The sequence below is a fragment of the Acinonyx jubatus genome, chromosome B4 (assembly GCF_027475565.1).
Source record: "Acinonyx jubatus isolate Ajub_Pintada_27869175 chromosome B4, VMU_Ajub_asm_v1.0, whole genome shotgun sequence".
NCBI lineage: Eukaryota > Metazoa > Chordata > Mammalia > Carnivora > Felidae > Acinonyx > Acinonyx jubatus.
Window position 1 is genome coordinate 87878521 of NC_069387.1, and position 13368 is coordinate 87891888.

At 41.4% G+C, this 13368-nt stretch overlaps 1 protein-coding gene and 1 long non-coding RNA gene across 7 annotated transcripts in view; one reads left to right on the forward strand and one right to left on the reverse strand.

The window, feature by feature from the left end:
• Positions 1–13368, forward strand: part of LOC113602841 (uncharacterized) — a 108644-nt gene that overhangs the window by 25750 nt on the left and 69526 nt on the right. The gene's annotated exons all lie outside the window — the stretch shown is intronic.
• Positions 1–13368, reverse strand: part of CB4H12orf56 (chromosome B4 C12orf56 homolog) — a 111014-nt gene that overhangs the window by 23385 nt on the left and 74261 nt on the right. For 2 of the 5 annotated variants that reach the window (XM_027071338.2, XM_027071332.2), the window contains 4 exons: positions 12317–12391; positions 11946–12020; positions 8694–8872; positions 4485–5132 (listed from right to left, as the gene is read on the reverse strand). In XM_027071338.2, the coding sequence (XP_026927139.2) occupies positions 4928–5132; positions 8694–8872; positions 11946–12020; positions 12317–12391 (534 nt within the window). In that variant the 3' untranslated portion in view covers positions 4485–4927. Of the gene's footprint in view, positions 1–4484; positions 6856–8693; positions 8873–11945; positions 12021–12316; positions 12392–13368 lie in introns of those variants that run through there. The other 3 variants (XM_027071335.2, XM_027071336.2, XM_027071339.2) reach the window with 3 other exon arrangements.

The following is a 13368-nucleotide window of genomic DNA, read 5'->3' on the forward strand; positions in this document are numbered from 1 at the left end:
ATTTTATTTATTTTTTGATTTTTTTTAATGTATATTTTTGAGAGAGAGAGAGAGAGAGATAGTGTGAGTGGGGGAGGAGCAGAGAGAGAGGGAGACACAGAATCTAAAGCAGGCTCCAGGCTCTGAGCTGTCAGCACAGAGCCCAACTCAGGACTCAAACCCATGAACCCTGAGATCATGACCTGAGCTGAAGTCAGATGCTTAACTGACTGAGCCACTCAGGTGCCCCAAGGGTACAAATTTTTAGTTGTAAGATGAAGAAAGTGTGAGAATCTAATGTATAACATGGTGACTATAGTTGATAATACTGTATTGTATAAATGAAACTTGCTAGGAAAGTAGAACTTAAATATTCTCATTTAAAAAGGTGAATATGGCGGGGGGGGGGGGGTGGTGTGGCACCTGGGTGGCTCAGTCGGTTAAGCATCCAACTTCGGCTCGGGTCATTATCTCGCTGTTTGTGGGTTTGAGCCCCATGTTGGGCTCTGTGCTGACAGCTCGGAGCCTGGAGCCTGCTTCAGATTCTGTCTCCCTCTCACTCTGCCCCTCCCCTGCTTGTGCTCTGTCTCTCTTTGTCTCTCAAAAATGAATAAATGTAAAAAAAAAAAAAAAAGGTGAATATGGGGACGCCTGGGTGGTTCAGTTGGTTAAGCGTCCAACTTCGGCTCAGGTCATGATCTCACAGTTCGTGGATTTGAGCCTTGCATCAGGCTCTGTGCTGACAGCCTGGAGCCTTCTGATTCTGTGTCTCCCTCTCTCTGCCCCTCCCTCGCTTGCATGCTGTCTCTCTCTCTCTCTCTCAAAAATAAATAAACATAAAAAAATTTAAAAAACAAAAGGTGAATATGTGAGAAGATGGGTGGGTGGGGAGAAATCCTTTCACAGTGTATAGGCACGTGAAATCATCACATGGTACGCTTGTAAATATCTTACAGTTTTCTCAGTTATACTTTTACTATAAAACTGGGAAAAAATCCAGTCTTTTATTGTATCTCACAATTCTGTAGATGGGCCAGTAGTTCTCGTACAGGCCTCCCTCGGGGTCTCTCAGGATTTTGATGGGAGGTGAGCACTGGGGCTGGTGCTATTGCCTCTCTTGGCCTCCTTCGCCCATTCTCTGAGTCCTTTCCTTCACACACTGTGCCGGGCACCATTCCAATTGCTGGGTTATCATATGGAATAGGACAAATGAAGGCCAGACCCTCAAACAGCTTACATTCTTAAATTCTGACATTGCAAAAATACCCAGGAAACAAATCCATTATGATGTGATGCAGGTGGGTAGGAGGCTACTTTGGAGTGATCAGAGAAGCCCTATTTGAAGTAACACTTGAAGATCTGGGGGACAAGGATTTGCTAGTGTAAGTTTCCAGGGCTTGAAGGGACTTGGGGATTTAAAGCAATGCGCAAAGTCCAGTGTGTTTGGGGAGAAGTAAGTGAGGAGACCAATTGGGTTAGGTCACAGAATTAGTCAGAGGCCAGGTCATGAAGGGCCCTGAAAGCCATTAAGGACTTGGGATTTCATCCTGGGTAATAGGAAGTTTTTAAATCATAAATGTATTAATTCTTTTGTTGAAAAGATCACTCTTGCCTTAGAGAAAGGGGTCAAGGGTGAAAACAAGGAGACTAAATAAATAGGCTGTTGCAGTAGGTGCTGGAGGCTTGGACAGGGTGAAAGCTGTAATTCTGGGAAGTCAGTAGATTCCAAATATATTTTGAAGGCATCTCTAGTAAGCACTGCTGATAGGTTGCATTGGGTGAGTGAAAAGAAAGGAGAAAACACAGAGGTTCTCAGGTTTCTCTTTTGAGCAGTGGGAGGAATGAAATACCATTCACTGAGAAGACTGTAGAAGAACATTTTTTATTTGGGGTGATGCAAGAAGCAAATATAAAATTTTATTTGAACATGTTGAAGTATGTTATGCTTCCTCAATAATTTGTAATTGAACTAGATGGTTTGAGGTTTACCCAAACTGCAAAAATAAGCCAGGTTATAACAAAGTGTCCTGCTATCTGGGAAATTAGAATAAATGGTAAATATTTAAAGTATAAGTTCATCAAGCAAGTTAGTATTTCTGTTAGGATAATAGCTACAATTTGTTAAAGGGTTTTTGTTTGAACCATATGAAATTATGGATATCGACAATTTTGAACTTGAAATGGCAATATCATATGGTTCATCCCAGTACATAGTAGCCACGGAATTATTTCTTTATATATGAATGAATAAATATTCACAAAAAGCCTTAAGGTAGGCTTTTTGTTATCTTGCAGTTGATAAAATGGAAATTCTGAAAGAGGTTAACTAACCTGCCACAGGGATGGTGACAAGAAAGTAGGCAAGGAGGCATGAAAACAAGGTCTTTCTGACCTAGCATCTGAACTTTAAGCCACAAAGTCATACGACCAAGATCTCTAGCCAAGGAGTCCTGCTGCTTCCAAATGAGAAAAGCTTCAGACCTCATACACAGATACGCAGATACAAGAGTGCTTGGTCTGATTGGATGGAGAATTGCCGACTGTCTCTCTTCTGGAGAGACCCAAGTCCAAGTGGACCTTACAAGCCAGCACTGCATTTTGCAAGTAGAGACACTGAACAAAAAGAAACCAGATAGTCAATACTATTAAAAGTTTCTCAAAAATTCCCATCAATTTCTTCAAAAATTTCCATATTCCCTTCTATAATCATCACTGAACTTCTCTATGCTACAAAAATACTGACTATAAAACAAGTGAGTCTAACCTCAGAGAAAGAATATATAATGTCACAGGTTGGAGCTTATCACTAGTCAACAAGCTCTGACCACTTTTATCAAATGCCTCAGAGCACATTTATTACTGTACTCTCAAGCATTCTTATACACTATTAGAAGTGATACTGCCCATGAGTGAGATTCAATATGGAAACATGTAAAATGTGTTATCAGTTATAGGGTCTTCAAGCTTCTCCCTCTTTACATAGTTTCTAGGTTATCTAGATTTCATTAAAGTGAACACTACATGTGGATCAATTAGGAACTCTATAAATACAGTATATCAGTTTGATCCGTTAGTGCTTAGTTGTGTAAGACAAAGGCTGACAAAAGTTTCCATAACTAAAAAGCTTTCTGTCTACCCTTGGGAAGAGTATTTCCCACATAGCTCTTATATTAGCAGCGTCAATTAGAGCCAACTATTCCTGGTGGTAAGCAATAGAAATAGTCACTTGTCAATTAAATCACACTCCTACTAATGGAAAATTGAATTTTTTATTTAATAAGCATGTGAATCTGGGGCCCCTGGGTGGCTCAGTCAGTGAAGCGTCTGACTCTCGATCTTGGCTCAGGTCATGATCTCTCAGTTTGTGAGTTGGAGTCCTGTATTGGGCTCTGCACAAGCAAAGCCTGCTTGGGAATCTCTCTCTTCCTCTCTCCCTGTCCCTCCCCCATCTGCATTTCCACGCTCTCTCCCTCTCTCTCTCAAAATAAATAAACATTTAAAAAATAACTAAATTAATCTGTTCTTCAATACTATATTGATCAGGGGGTCTCTGAGTAGAGGAGCTAGTATAGTAGCTACTCCCCACATTGGTGCAAAAAAAATAATAAAGTCAGTACTTATTTTTTTTTAACGTTTATTTATTTTTGAGACAGAGAAAGAGCATGAATGGGGGAGGGTCAGAGAGAGAGGGAGACACAGAATCTGAAACAGGCCCCAGGCTCTGAGCTGTCAGCACAGAGCCCGACGCGGGGCTCGAACTCACAGACTGTGAGATCGTGACCTGAGCTGAAGTCGGACGCTCAACCGACTGAGCCACCCAGGCGCCCCAGTACTTATTTTTTTAAGGGCCAGTACTTATTAGTCTATAAGTTCTCAGCCAGCTTCAATGTTATTTTAGTAATAATAATGGTAATAATAATAATAAATACTATGTACCGAATTCTTACTACATGCCACATACCATGATATGTGCATTACAAACATCTTTGCATTAAAATCTCCTAACAATCCAGTGGGATAGGTTGTATTATCTTTGTTTTGACTGAAGCTTAGAGATGTTAAGTAACTTCCCAATGTCCAAAACTGCTGCAGAGCTAAGATTTAAACTCAACCATTTTGGCCTCAAAACCCATGCTCTTCCCCCTATTATATGTGTGTGTGTGCATGTGTAACGGTAGAGCTGATTACTGTGAGTTTACTCTTAGTGCAGGTGATAAATGGCAATGCCTGTGTTATAAAAGTGGTCAAAGAGCCTAGAATTTTGAGCCCAGCCTGAAAACTAGCTTTATGTGCTTGCTTTTTTTGGTGATCCTTTGTATTTGTAAAAAGTTATATATGTGATTTTCATATTCAAAATGTTTCTACAATTAGACTTACTAAAAGTAATTATTTTGTAGTTGAAGTCAATACTTAATTGGTCAGATGTGTCTGATTACTTACAGAGATGGATTATTTAGTGATTTTCTTGGCTTTGGCATTAATGCAAAAAACACAGTAGGAAAGAATTGTGGAAAGATAACCGTTTAAAGTATGTATTAATTTGGGGGTTGCCCTCCCACACTGTGCACACGCATAGACAAATGTCATAAGAAAATCAGGATGACAAATTATTCAACCATTAGCTTTCAAAAATGCCACTGACATAGTCCTACATGGAGAGATTCAGATGCATTCTGACAGAGCTTTGGCTCCCAGAGATTAAGTATACTCTTAGAGAAAAGAGAACAGTGAGTGGGAGAAAGGAGCCCTTCAAGCACCTAAGACATGCAGGAGAGAATCCCAGGCCCTCTCAGGAGCCAGCACTGCTGTTAGCCCAGAGCTGGGGCACTGTGTAGAAGCTGAGGCAGAGCTGATCATCCTCTTGTTGTCATTCTGTGGGTTCCACCCTTCACCAGGGGTCAGTCAACCCACTGTCCATCATTAGTCCAGTTTGAAGTATTGCTTGCATTTATCCCAAGAATCTTTTCAGCTTCTTCTGACTGTCTTTTGGGAGCAATCCCTCATCTAAAAGCTCAGGACATTCATAAACACCATTCTGCCCCGCCCCCCCCCCCCCCATCTCCACCTCCAGATTAGAAACTAGAAGTCTTGTAGTCTTTGATGGATGATAGTGGAGGAGCCTTGGATGCTTTGTGGGGTGATGCTGGTGACAGCTGAAAGAGAAACGTTCGGTCCAAAGAAAGCAGGATTGTTTGGAATCAACGTGAAATCACCCATTGAGCTGGATAGCAGAGAAATGCACTACCCCATCACAGAGTGTTAAGACGCATGTTGTCACAGGCAGAGAATGTTTAGAGCTGGATAAGAGCTTGGAGAACATCTTTTCTCACCCTTCCACATAGCAGAGGAAGCCCAGAAAGGAGACCTGCCTTGTTTAAGGTCAAATACCTGGTTAATGGCTCAGCCACAACCAGTAATAAGATGTCTTCAGTGAGTTTAATTCTCTCTCTAATACACAGCACAGAAAAATCTGGCTTGCGGGATCTTTTTTGGGGTTTTTCTCAGATCCTCTTTCAAGGCATGATACGTCAAAATAGAGAACCCACTTCCTAAGTTCTTAGAATTCCAAATTCAACAGCTCACAGTGACACCAAAGTTGAGTTTTTGTTGGATTAGTTTATTGCCATAAGATAAAGTGAAGACATTTTTTAAATGGTTGGGAGAGCCATAACTGCTTAAAGACAATTTCTCTTTCACAGAGACTGTATGAGAGTCTCACACTAGCCCATGAGTGCCTGAAACTGAGCACCTGAATGCATTTAATTGTGAAGAAAGCCCAAGCTTCCTTCCCCATGATAAATGAAGAACTGACCTTTCTTCTAGCTGTGCCTGTGTTCTTCTGCTCTTTCTCTGGTGAATACTTACTTCACTGGGATTTTTACAGGTAGACAGGCAGGGGTGTCTACCTATTGCTCAGCATTTCTCTCATGACCACCTTGCAATTTCTAGTCCCCACACGGTTTATCTTCGGGTATTTCAGTGGGTTCACACCACTCTCCATTGTCACACCAACAAACTCATCAGGTTGCACTTTCTACATTTACTCTCCACAGGCCTCTGTTTTCTTTATAGATTTTTATTTTTAGAAACTTCTTTTGAGAGGAACACTCATTTTTTAGCATCACTTTACGTATGTCATCGTATTTAAAGTTGATTTTTTTGTGGCAGATAAACGACTATTTAAAGACTTCTCTTACGGGTATTGATGGAACCTTTAAATAAAATCTGTTTGTAAGACACAGGGATAGCCAGATATTAAATAAGTCAAAATTTTAAGTCTTCTCGTAAATATTAGGTTGACTCCCGATTAACATTTGAGATTCTTATTAACGTTCCACACATTGTTTCTGTTCAACCAATTTCAGAACTTCATGAAAAAGTTGAGTGGTGGGTTGGGTAATAGGATACCACAATGGGAGCCTTTTTTCCAAGGCTGGCATGTGAATAAAGTACCTGCAAGTCATGAAAAGAAACAAAATAGCTTTAAAAGCAAGAATTTTCACATTGCTCGCAGCAATATGCACATACTCACTGGGCGTAGGGCTGTTGGGGTTGGGGGTCTAAACCTAAGACTCAGCCAGTATCCGCAGCGATCTGATCTCCCCTGTTTGTGACCTAGAACATCTCTGCTATGTGTGCCTTTCAGCTGACTGAGACACTTCACTTCATTCAGCAAAGGAAGTGAATTTCATTTACAATGTATCCATTCTGAAGGCATTACTAGGGAAGCCGGGACTGTCCTCACCACAGTGTGTGCTGAGCGTCTTGCTTCTGGTTTCCTCAGACAACACACAGGAAGTTGAAACGAAAGGGTCAAGTTGTGGTGACCTGGAGGCCCCAGTCAGGAGGGAAGAATAGGATTCATCCCCATGGCCTCTGTGAAAGTTTGGGAAAAGCCAAGGGAAGAAAGAGAAGGAGAAAACCATTAGCCCTCCCCTGATGGCTTAAAAGATAGGTTCTGAACCCTGGGTGCACATTAGAATCATCTGGGGGAGTCTTTGTTGTTGTTGTTGTTGTTGTTGTTGTTTTTTCAATGTCAAAACCCAGGATCCACTGCAGACAAAATGAACAGAAGGTCTGCATGTGACACCTGAGTGTCAGTACTTTTTCAGTTACTCTGATGATTCTAATGCATGCAAATTGAAAATCACTACTTTACAACAAGGATCACAAACCTAAATGCCCACAGGTAACCGATTAGGAAGAGGGTCAGCTAAGAGTAGAGAGGAGGCAAGTAGCACACTAACAAAGTATGCCAGAGGGCAGCTGCTGCTGAGCTCCGGCCAACTCTTGTCATGCAGGAATGTGACACCATTTTGGCAGATTTTTAAATGTGCGTAACTAATCATTTAAAATTGGGTTGTGTGATACATGCTACAACATGCATGCACCTCGAAAACATTATGCTAAGTGAAAGAAGCCAGACACAAAAGGCCATATATTGTATGATTCTGTTGATATGGAATGTCCAGGATAGACAAATCCACAAGGAGAGAAAGCAGATTAGTGGTCACCAGGGGTGGGGGGAGGGGAGCATGGGTTGTGACTGCTTAAAGGGTACCAAGTGTCTTTGGAGGTGATGAAAATATTCTGCAAGTAGGTAGTGGTAATGGTTGTACAACATTGTGAAATGTATTGAAAGCCACTGAATTGCACACTTCAAAATGGTGGATTTCATGCTATACCTTAAAAAATAACTGAGGGGGCACCTGGGTGGCTCAGCAGATTAAGCTTCTGACTTCGCTCAGCTCATGATCTCATGGTTTGTGAGTTGGAGCCGGGCACCAGGCCCTGCGCTGACAGCCCAGAGCATGGAGTCTGCTTCGGATTCTCTCTCCCTCTCTCTCTGCCCCTCCCCCACTTGTGTTCTGTCTGTCTCTCAAAAATAAGTAAACGTTAAGAAAAAAATTAAGCTTTGTGGACCAATTCAGACAGGCCAAAGAAAACCGTTTTATAGAAGCCAGAGTGGGACCTATGGTGTAAAACCACATGGAGGAAAACCAGGGTCCACAAATTGGGCTGAAAATTTTTAAAAAGCCAATCTAACATAATGTATGCCTCCACATCCTTTCATGTCTGCAACCAAACTGGTAGCAAAGCTGTGCCTGCTGCACCCTTTTCATCTTAAGTCAGACACAAGCTGGGTTTTTTCCTTGATAGGTGCTAATGCAGAGCTGAGCGGCTGCCAGCCTATAAATAGAAGTAGGAACCCCTGAGGCGCAGAACAAGCTGGCTGATGAAACCAGCGCTTTTATTCCTCTCCCTTACTGTTTTGTTACTGAGCAAGAGAGGGGTAAAGGAAACAGACAATAATAACCACACTCATTAATTGTTTCTCCTTTATCAATTGCTTTTTTCCCAATGCACCGTTAAATTCACACTCCCTAATTTATCATCCCCTTCAGTAGGGTTTGTTACTCTTAATTACTCACAGCATGTTAAAATCATTACTACTTCCGTGAGGCGCTCACTGGCTGCAACAAAGACAATGAGGGAGACTCGGCTCTTCAAAGAGACTTTGAGGTTTCCTTAGTCTCTGCTAGCCTGGGAATACACTTCCACTGGCAGTGGTTTAAGAGCTCCCCCAAATCCTACTTTACCACGGATCAAAGTGAAATATTACTAAAAACAAAAATAGAATTGCCCTCATCACTTCCATCTTCTAAATATCGGGCCATGTTGGAGAAAGAAGGTGAGATTCAGATTTTCCTTACCTGAATTCTTCTCTGTAGTCATTCCTAATATACTCAGCTAAAGTCTGGCTGTACTGCAGGCAGCTCTTGAGGATGTAAAACTGCTGATACAGCAGAACGGCTTGGCTGGGACTTAGCGGCTGAAATGAAGCTCCAAGCCCCTTTACCACCTGTTTCACAATACTGGCCAGGAAGGTGATCTAAACAAGAAAAAAACAGTGACAATGTAGACTGCACGCCACCCATAAGGCACCTGTTTCAGCTGGGGCCTCACCTATACAAGTAGGCTGAAGTCCTCACCGCCCTTACACCAATACTGCACTGTTTCTCACTGAAATGGTACTCTGAGAACACCAGACCGTAGACCAGTTGGGTTTACCGATCGCCCCCCTCAAGCAGGATCAGAATAAATGCTGACCATCAAGGAAATTTGGTTCTAATGTAAAAGGAGAACATTGGAAGCAGGAATGGGGACAGAAGAGGAGCTTGGAAAGGCCTGTGGCTTCCTCCAGGAGAGAAGTAGTCTCTCTTCTCTTCTATTGTGAAGAACAAATGGCCCACAGAAATGAATTTCCTGTAACTTTCAAAGAGGGTTCCTCCAAGGCTGTAGTTCTCAAAATTTAGTATGCATAAAAATCCCCTAGGCAGCTCACTAGATATGTGGAATCCTAAGGCCCGCCTCAAGGTATTTACCATAAACAATTCCTATGGCTTTGTTCCACACACAACACATTGACAAACACCAAGTGAGAAACCCAGGAAAACCAGGCTTGACACAAACAAGTGATGTTGATGTCACTGTTAGCTGGGGTTTTCTTTTTTTTTTTTTTAATTTTTTTTTTAACGTTTACTTTTGAGACAGAGACAGAACATGAATGGGGGGAGGGTCAGAGAGAGAGGGAGACACAGAATCAGAAGCAGGCTCCAGGTTCTGAGCTGTCAGCACAGAGCCCGACGCGGGGCTCGAACTCACGGACCACGAAATCACGACCTGAGCCGAAGTCAGACGCTTAACTGACTGAGCCACCCAGGCGCCCCTAGCTGGGGTTTTCATTGAGACTATGTCTGCGATCATTTCTGACGGGGCAATGAAAATGGAAATAGTAGCTTCTTGAACTTCTTGAATTCCTGCTTCTCACACACACACACAAAAGTCATTTACAACCGAACCAAGGAGGCCTGGCTGGCTCAGTTGGTAGAGCAAGTGACTCTTGATCTCGGAATCATGAGTTCAAGCCCCATGTTGGGTGTAGAGATTACTTAAACACACACACCCCCCAAAGGGGCACTTGGGTGGCTCAGTTAGTTAAGCTACTATAAGAACAGAAAGGAACACTAGTGTCCTTTCAAGCTCTAATGAGCAGGTCCCTTTGCATGCCCATTAAATTAGTAGCAATAAAGGTATTGCCTTTTCTATTGATGCTGCTCATCATGGGCTCAAACCCATGAACCTTAAGGTAATGATCCAAGCCAAAGTGGGACGCTTGGCTGACTGAGACAGCCAGGCTCTTCTAACTTTATTTTTTTAATTTATTTTGAGAGAGAGAGAGAGAGAACAAATAGGGGAGGGGCAGAGAGAGAGGGAGACGGAGAACCCCAAGCAGGCTCTGCACTGTCAGCGCAGAGCCTGACACAGGGCTCCATGTCACAACCGTGAAATCATGACCTGACCTGAAATTAAGATTCAGAGGCTTAACTGACTGAGCCCCCCAGGGGCCCCATGCCATCTCTTTACTATGAGAGATTTATTTTTTTGTTGTTTTAATCTACTTCTATGATTTTTATTTTTTAAATATAATTTATTGCCAGATTGGCTTACCTACAACACCTAGTGCTCATCCCAACAAGTGCCCTTCTCAGTGCCCATCACCCATTTTCCCTCTCACCCACCCTCAGTTTGTTCTCCGTATTTTAGAGTCTCTTGTGGTTTGCCTGCCTCACTCCCTCTCTGTTTCCCTCTCTGTTTATAACAATTTTTCCCCTTCCCTTCACCCATGGGCTTCTGCTAAGTTTCTGAAGATCCACATATGAGTGAAAACATATGATATCTGTCCTTCTCTAATTGACTTCTTTCACTCAGCATAATACCTTCCAGTTCCATCCACGTTGCAGCAAATGGCACGATTTCATTCTTCCTCATTGCCAAGTAGTATTCCATTGTATATATAAACCACATCTTCTTTATCCATTCATCAGTTTATGGACATTTAGACTCTTTCCATAATTTGGCTATTGTTGAAAGTGCTGCTATAAACATTGGGGTACAAGTGTCCCTATGCATCAGTACTCCTGTATCCCTTGGGTAAATTCCTAGCAGTGCTATTGCTGGGTCATAGGGTAGATCTATTTTTAATTTTCTGAGGAACCTCCACACTGTTTTCCAGAGCAGCTGCACCAGTGTGCATTCCCACCAACAGTGCAAGACGGTTCCCGTTTCTCCACATCCTCTCCAGCATCTATAGTCTCCTGATTTGTTCATCTTAGCCACTCCGACTGACGTGAGGTGGTATCTCAGTGTGGTTCTGATTTGTATTATGAGAAATTTAAAGCAAAACATGACATAATCAGATTTTTTAAAATAGATCCCTCCAACCAGTCTGGTGGGAAGGTAGGACAGACTATGTAGATGTGATTGTACTACCAAGGAGAGAGTCAGTGGTACTAGGGACAAGGATGGTGGCTGACAGGACAGAGTGCCCCAGTGATCCCAAGTGTTAATTCATACTCGCCAACTCATACTTGCTGTTTAAGACAAATGTTCATTTTTTCACTTACATATACAGCCAGTATCTTAATGTGTTCTGTTTTCTACAGGATATATTTTAGGTTTTTCATGAAATAAAGATCATATTTAAGATACTATTTTAGGGGCAACTAGGTGGTTCAGTTGGTTAGGCGTCCAACTCTTGATCTTGGCTCAGGTCATGATCTCATGGTGGTGGGATTGAGCCCCTGCTTGGGATTTTCTGTCTCCCTCTCACTCTGCCCCTCCCCTGCTCATGCCTGTATGTGTACGCTTTCTCTCAAAATAAATAAATATTTTAAAAACTTAAAAATACAAGATATAATTTCAGTCCTGTAAGCAACTCAGGCCCCAAATATTAAAAAACGCTTTACCTTAAATTAAATAATAAAATCATCAGATTTACATTTTGCTTCTATTTCATAATTGTGACTACTTATAGAGAAAATTTGTGTTTTATTAATTAAGCACTGGAGCACCGGTATAATTAACTGTGAGTGGTGCTTTCGTTTTTGCTCCTTGGTACTTACGAAGGGAGGACGACTTTGTAGGAAGGACATCATCCAGCTAATAGCAAACTCTTCTGGTCCCAATCCAAGATTTCCCTAAAAGACTCACAGAAATAAACAAGTTATATTCATGAAGTTTCAGTTGTACATGATATTCATTCTCAAATACATTTTATCTTGATTGATGAAATCAGTATTTAGGAAAATAAGCTGATGAATACTTAAGAGCAAAAGTAGTATCATTTAAGTCAGACAATTTTGGAGACCATCTCTAATACAAGCATATTAAAGACATATTGTTAATCATTTGATATATAATCACAGAAATATAATAGTCATATGATATATATAACAATCATACAATATAATATGTATAATAATATATATCGTACCTGCTGAAAGACAAGAAATATCTCATATAAAAGTGCCGTAGCTGTATCTGTATATTCCTTGATAAGGTTCTGTAACTAGAATTTTAAATAATAGTCAATGCAATATCACTGGCAGAGCCAGAAAATGGTAATTTCTCCTGGTTACCTTTATATACTTATAAAAGAATTTTTGATTAACAGAAAATATAATTGGTGTGGTCATTTTTCCTATTATGCTTGGTTCAGTCATTCTCAAAAAAAAAAAAAAAAAAAAAAACGCTCTCATAAAAAGACTACTTGGAGTGCCTGGGTGGCTCAACCTTGACTGAGCCAAGTCTTGATTTTGGCTCAGGTCATGATCCCAGAATTGTGGTTCTGCACTGAGCATGGAGCCTGCTTAAGATATTCTCTCTCTCTTTCTCTCTCTCTCTCTCTCTCTCTCTCCCTCCCTCCCTCCCTCCCTCCCTTCCTCCCCCCCACCCCACCCCTCTCCCCTACTCATGCTCATTCTCTTTTTCTCTCACTGTCTTTCTAAAATTAAAAAGTATATATTTTTTAAAGTTGTTTTTTTTTAATATAATTTATTGTCAAAAAAGACTACACATTAGAGAATTTCTAAGACAGTGGGTCAGGGAAAGAAGATACAATGGCCCACAGAATACTAACACCCAAAAAACTGCACACTTGATTTGCAAAATCATTCAGATCAACAACCCTACATCCTTTCGAGTATTGAAAATATGCCCCCCAGAATTAAGGTGGGAGATTCTCTGGGAAATTTAGCCTTATGCGCAACGTGAACTACAACTCCCTCTGTAAAATGGGTATATATAGGGCTTAGAGACTTTTGTTTTTGCTCTCAAGAACTCCAGTTAGTGAGGCTGTCTTTTAGCACTTGGTGCATGAGAACTGTGTGGGCATGCTATAGGCCAGCACATTTTACCTGACAGTATTCTTTGCAAGAACGAGCTCCAGTTTGAAATTTCACACTGTTAGACCTTGGAACCAAAATTTATATGATCTTCACGAATAGCCTGCGTGCAAAAGATCACCAAGTTCAAAATCAGGAAACT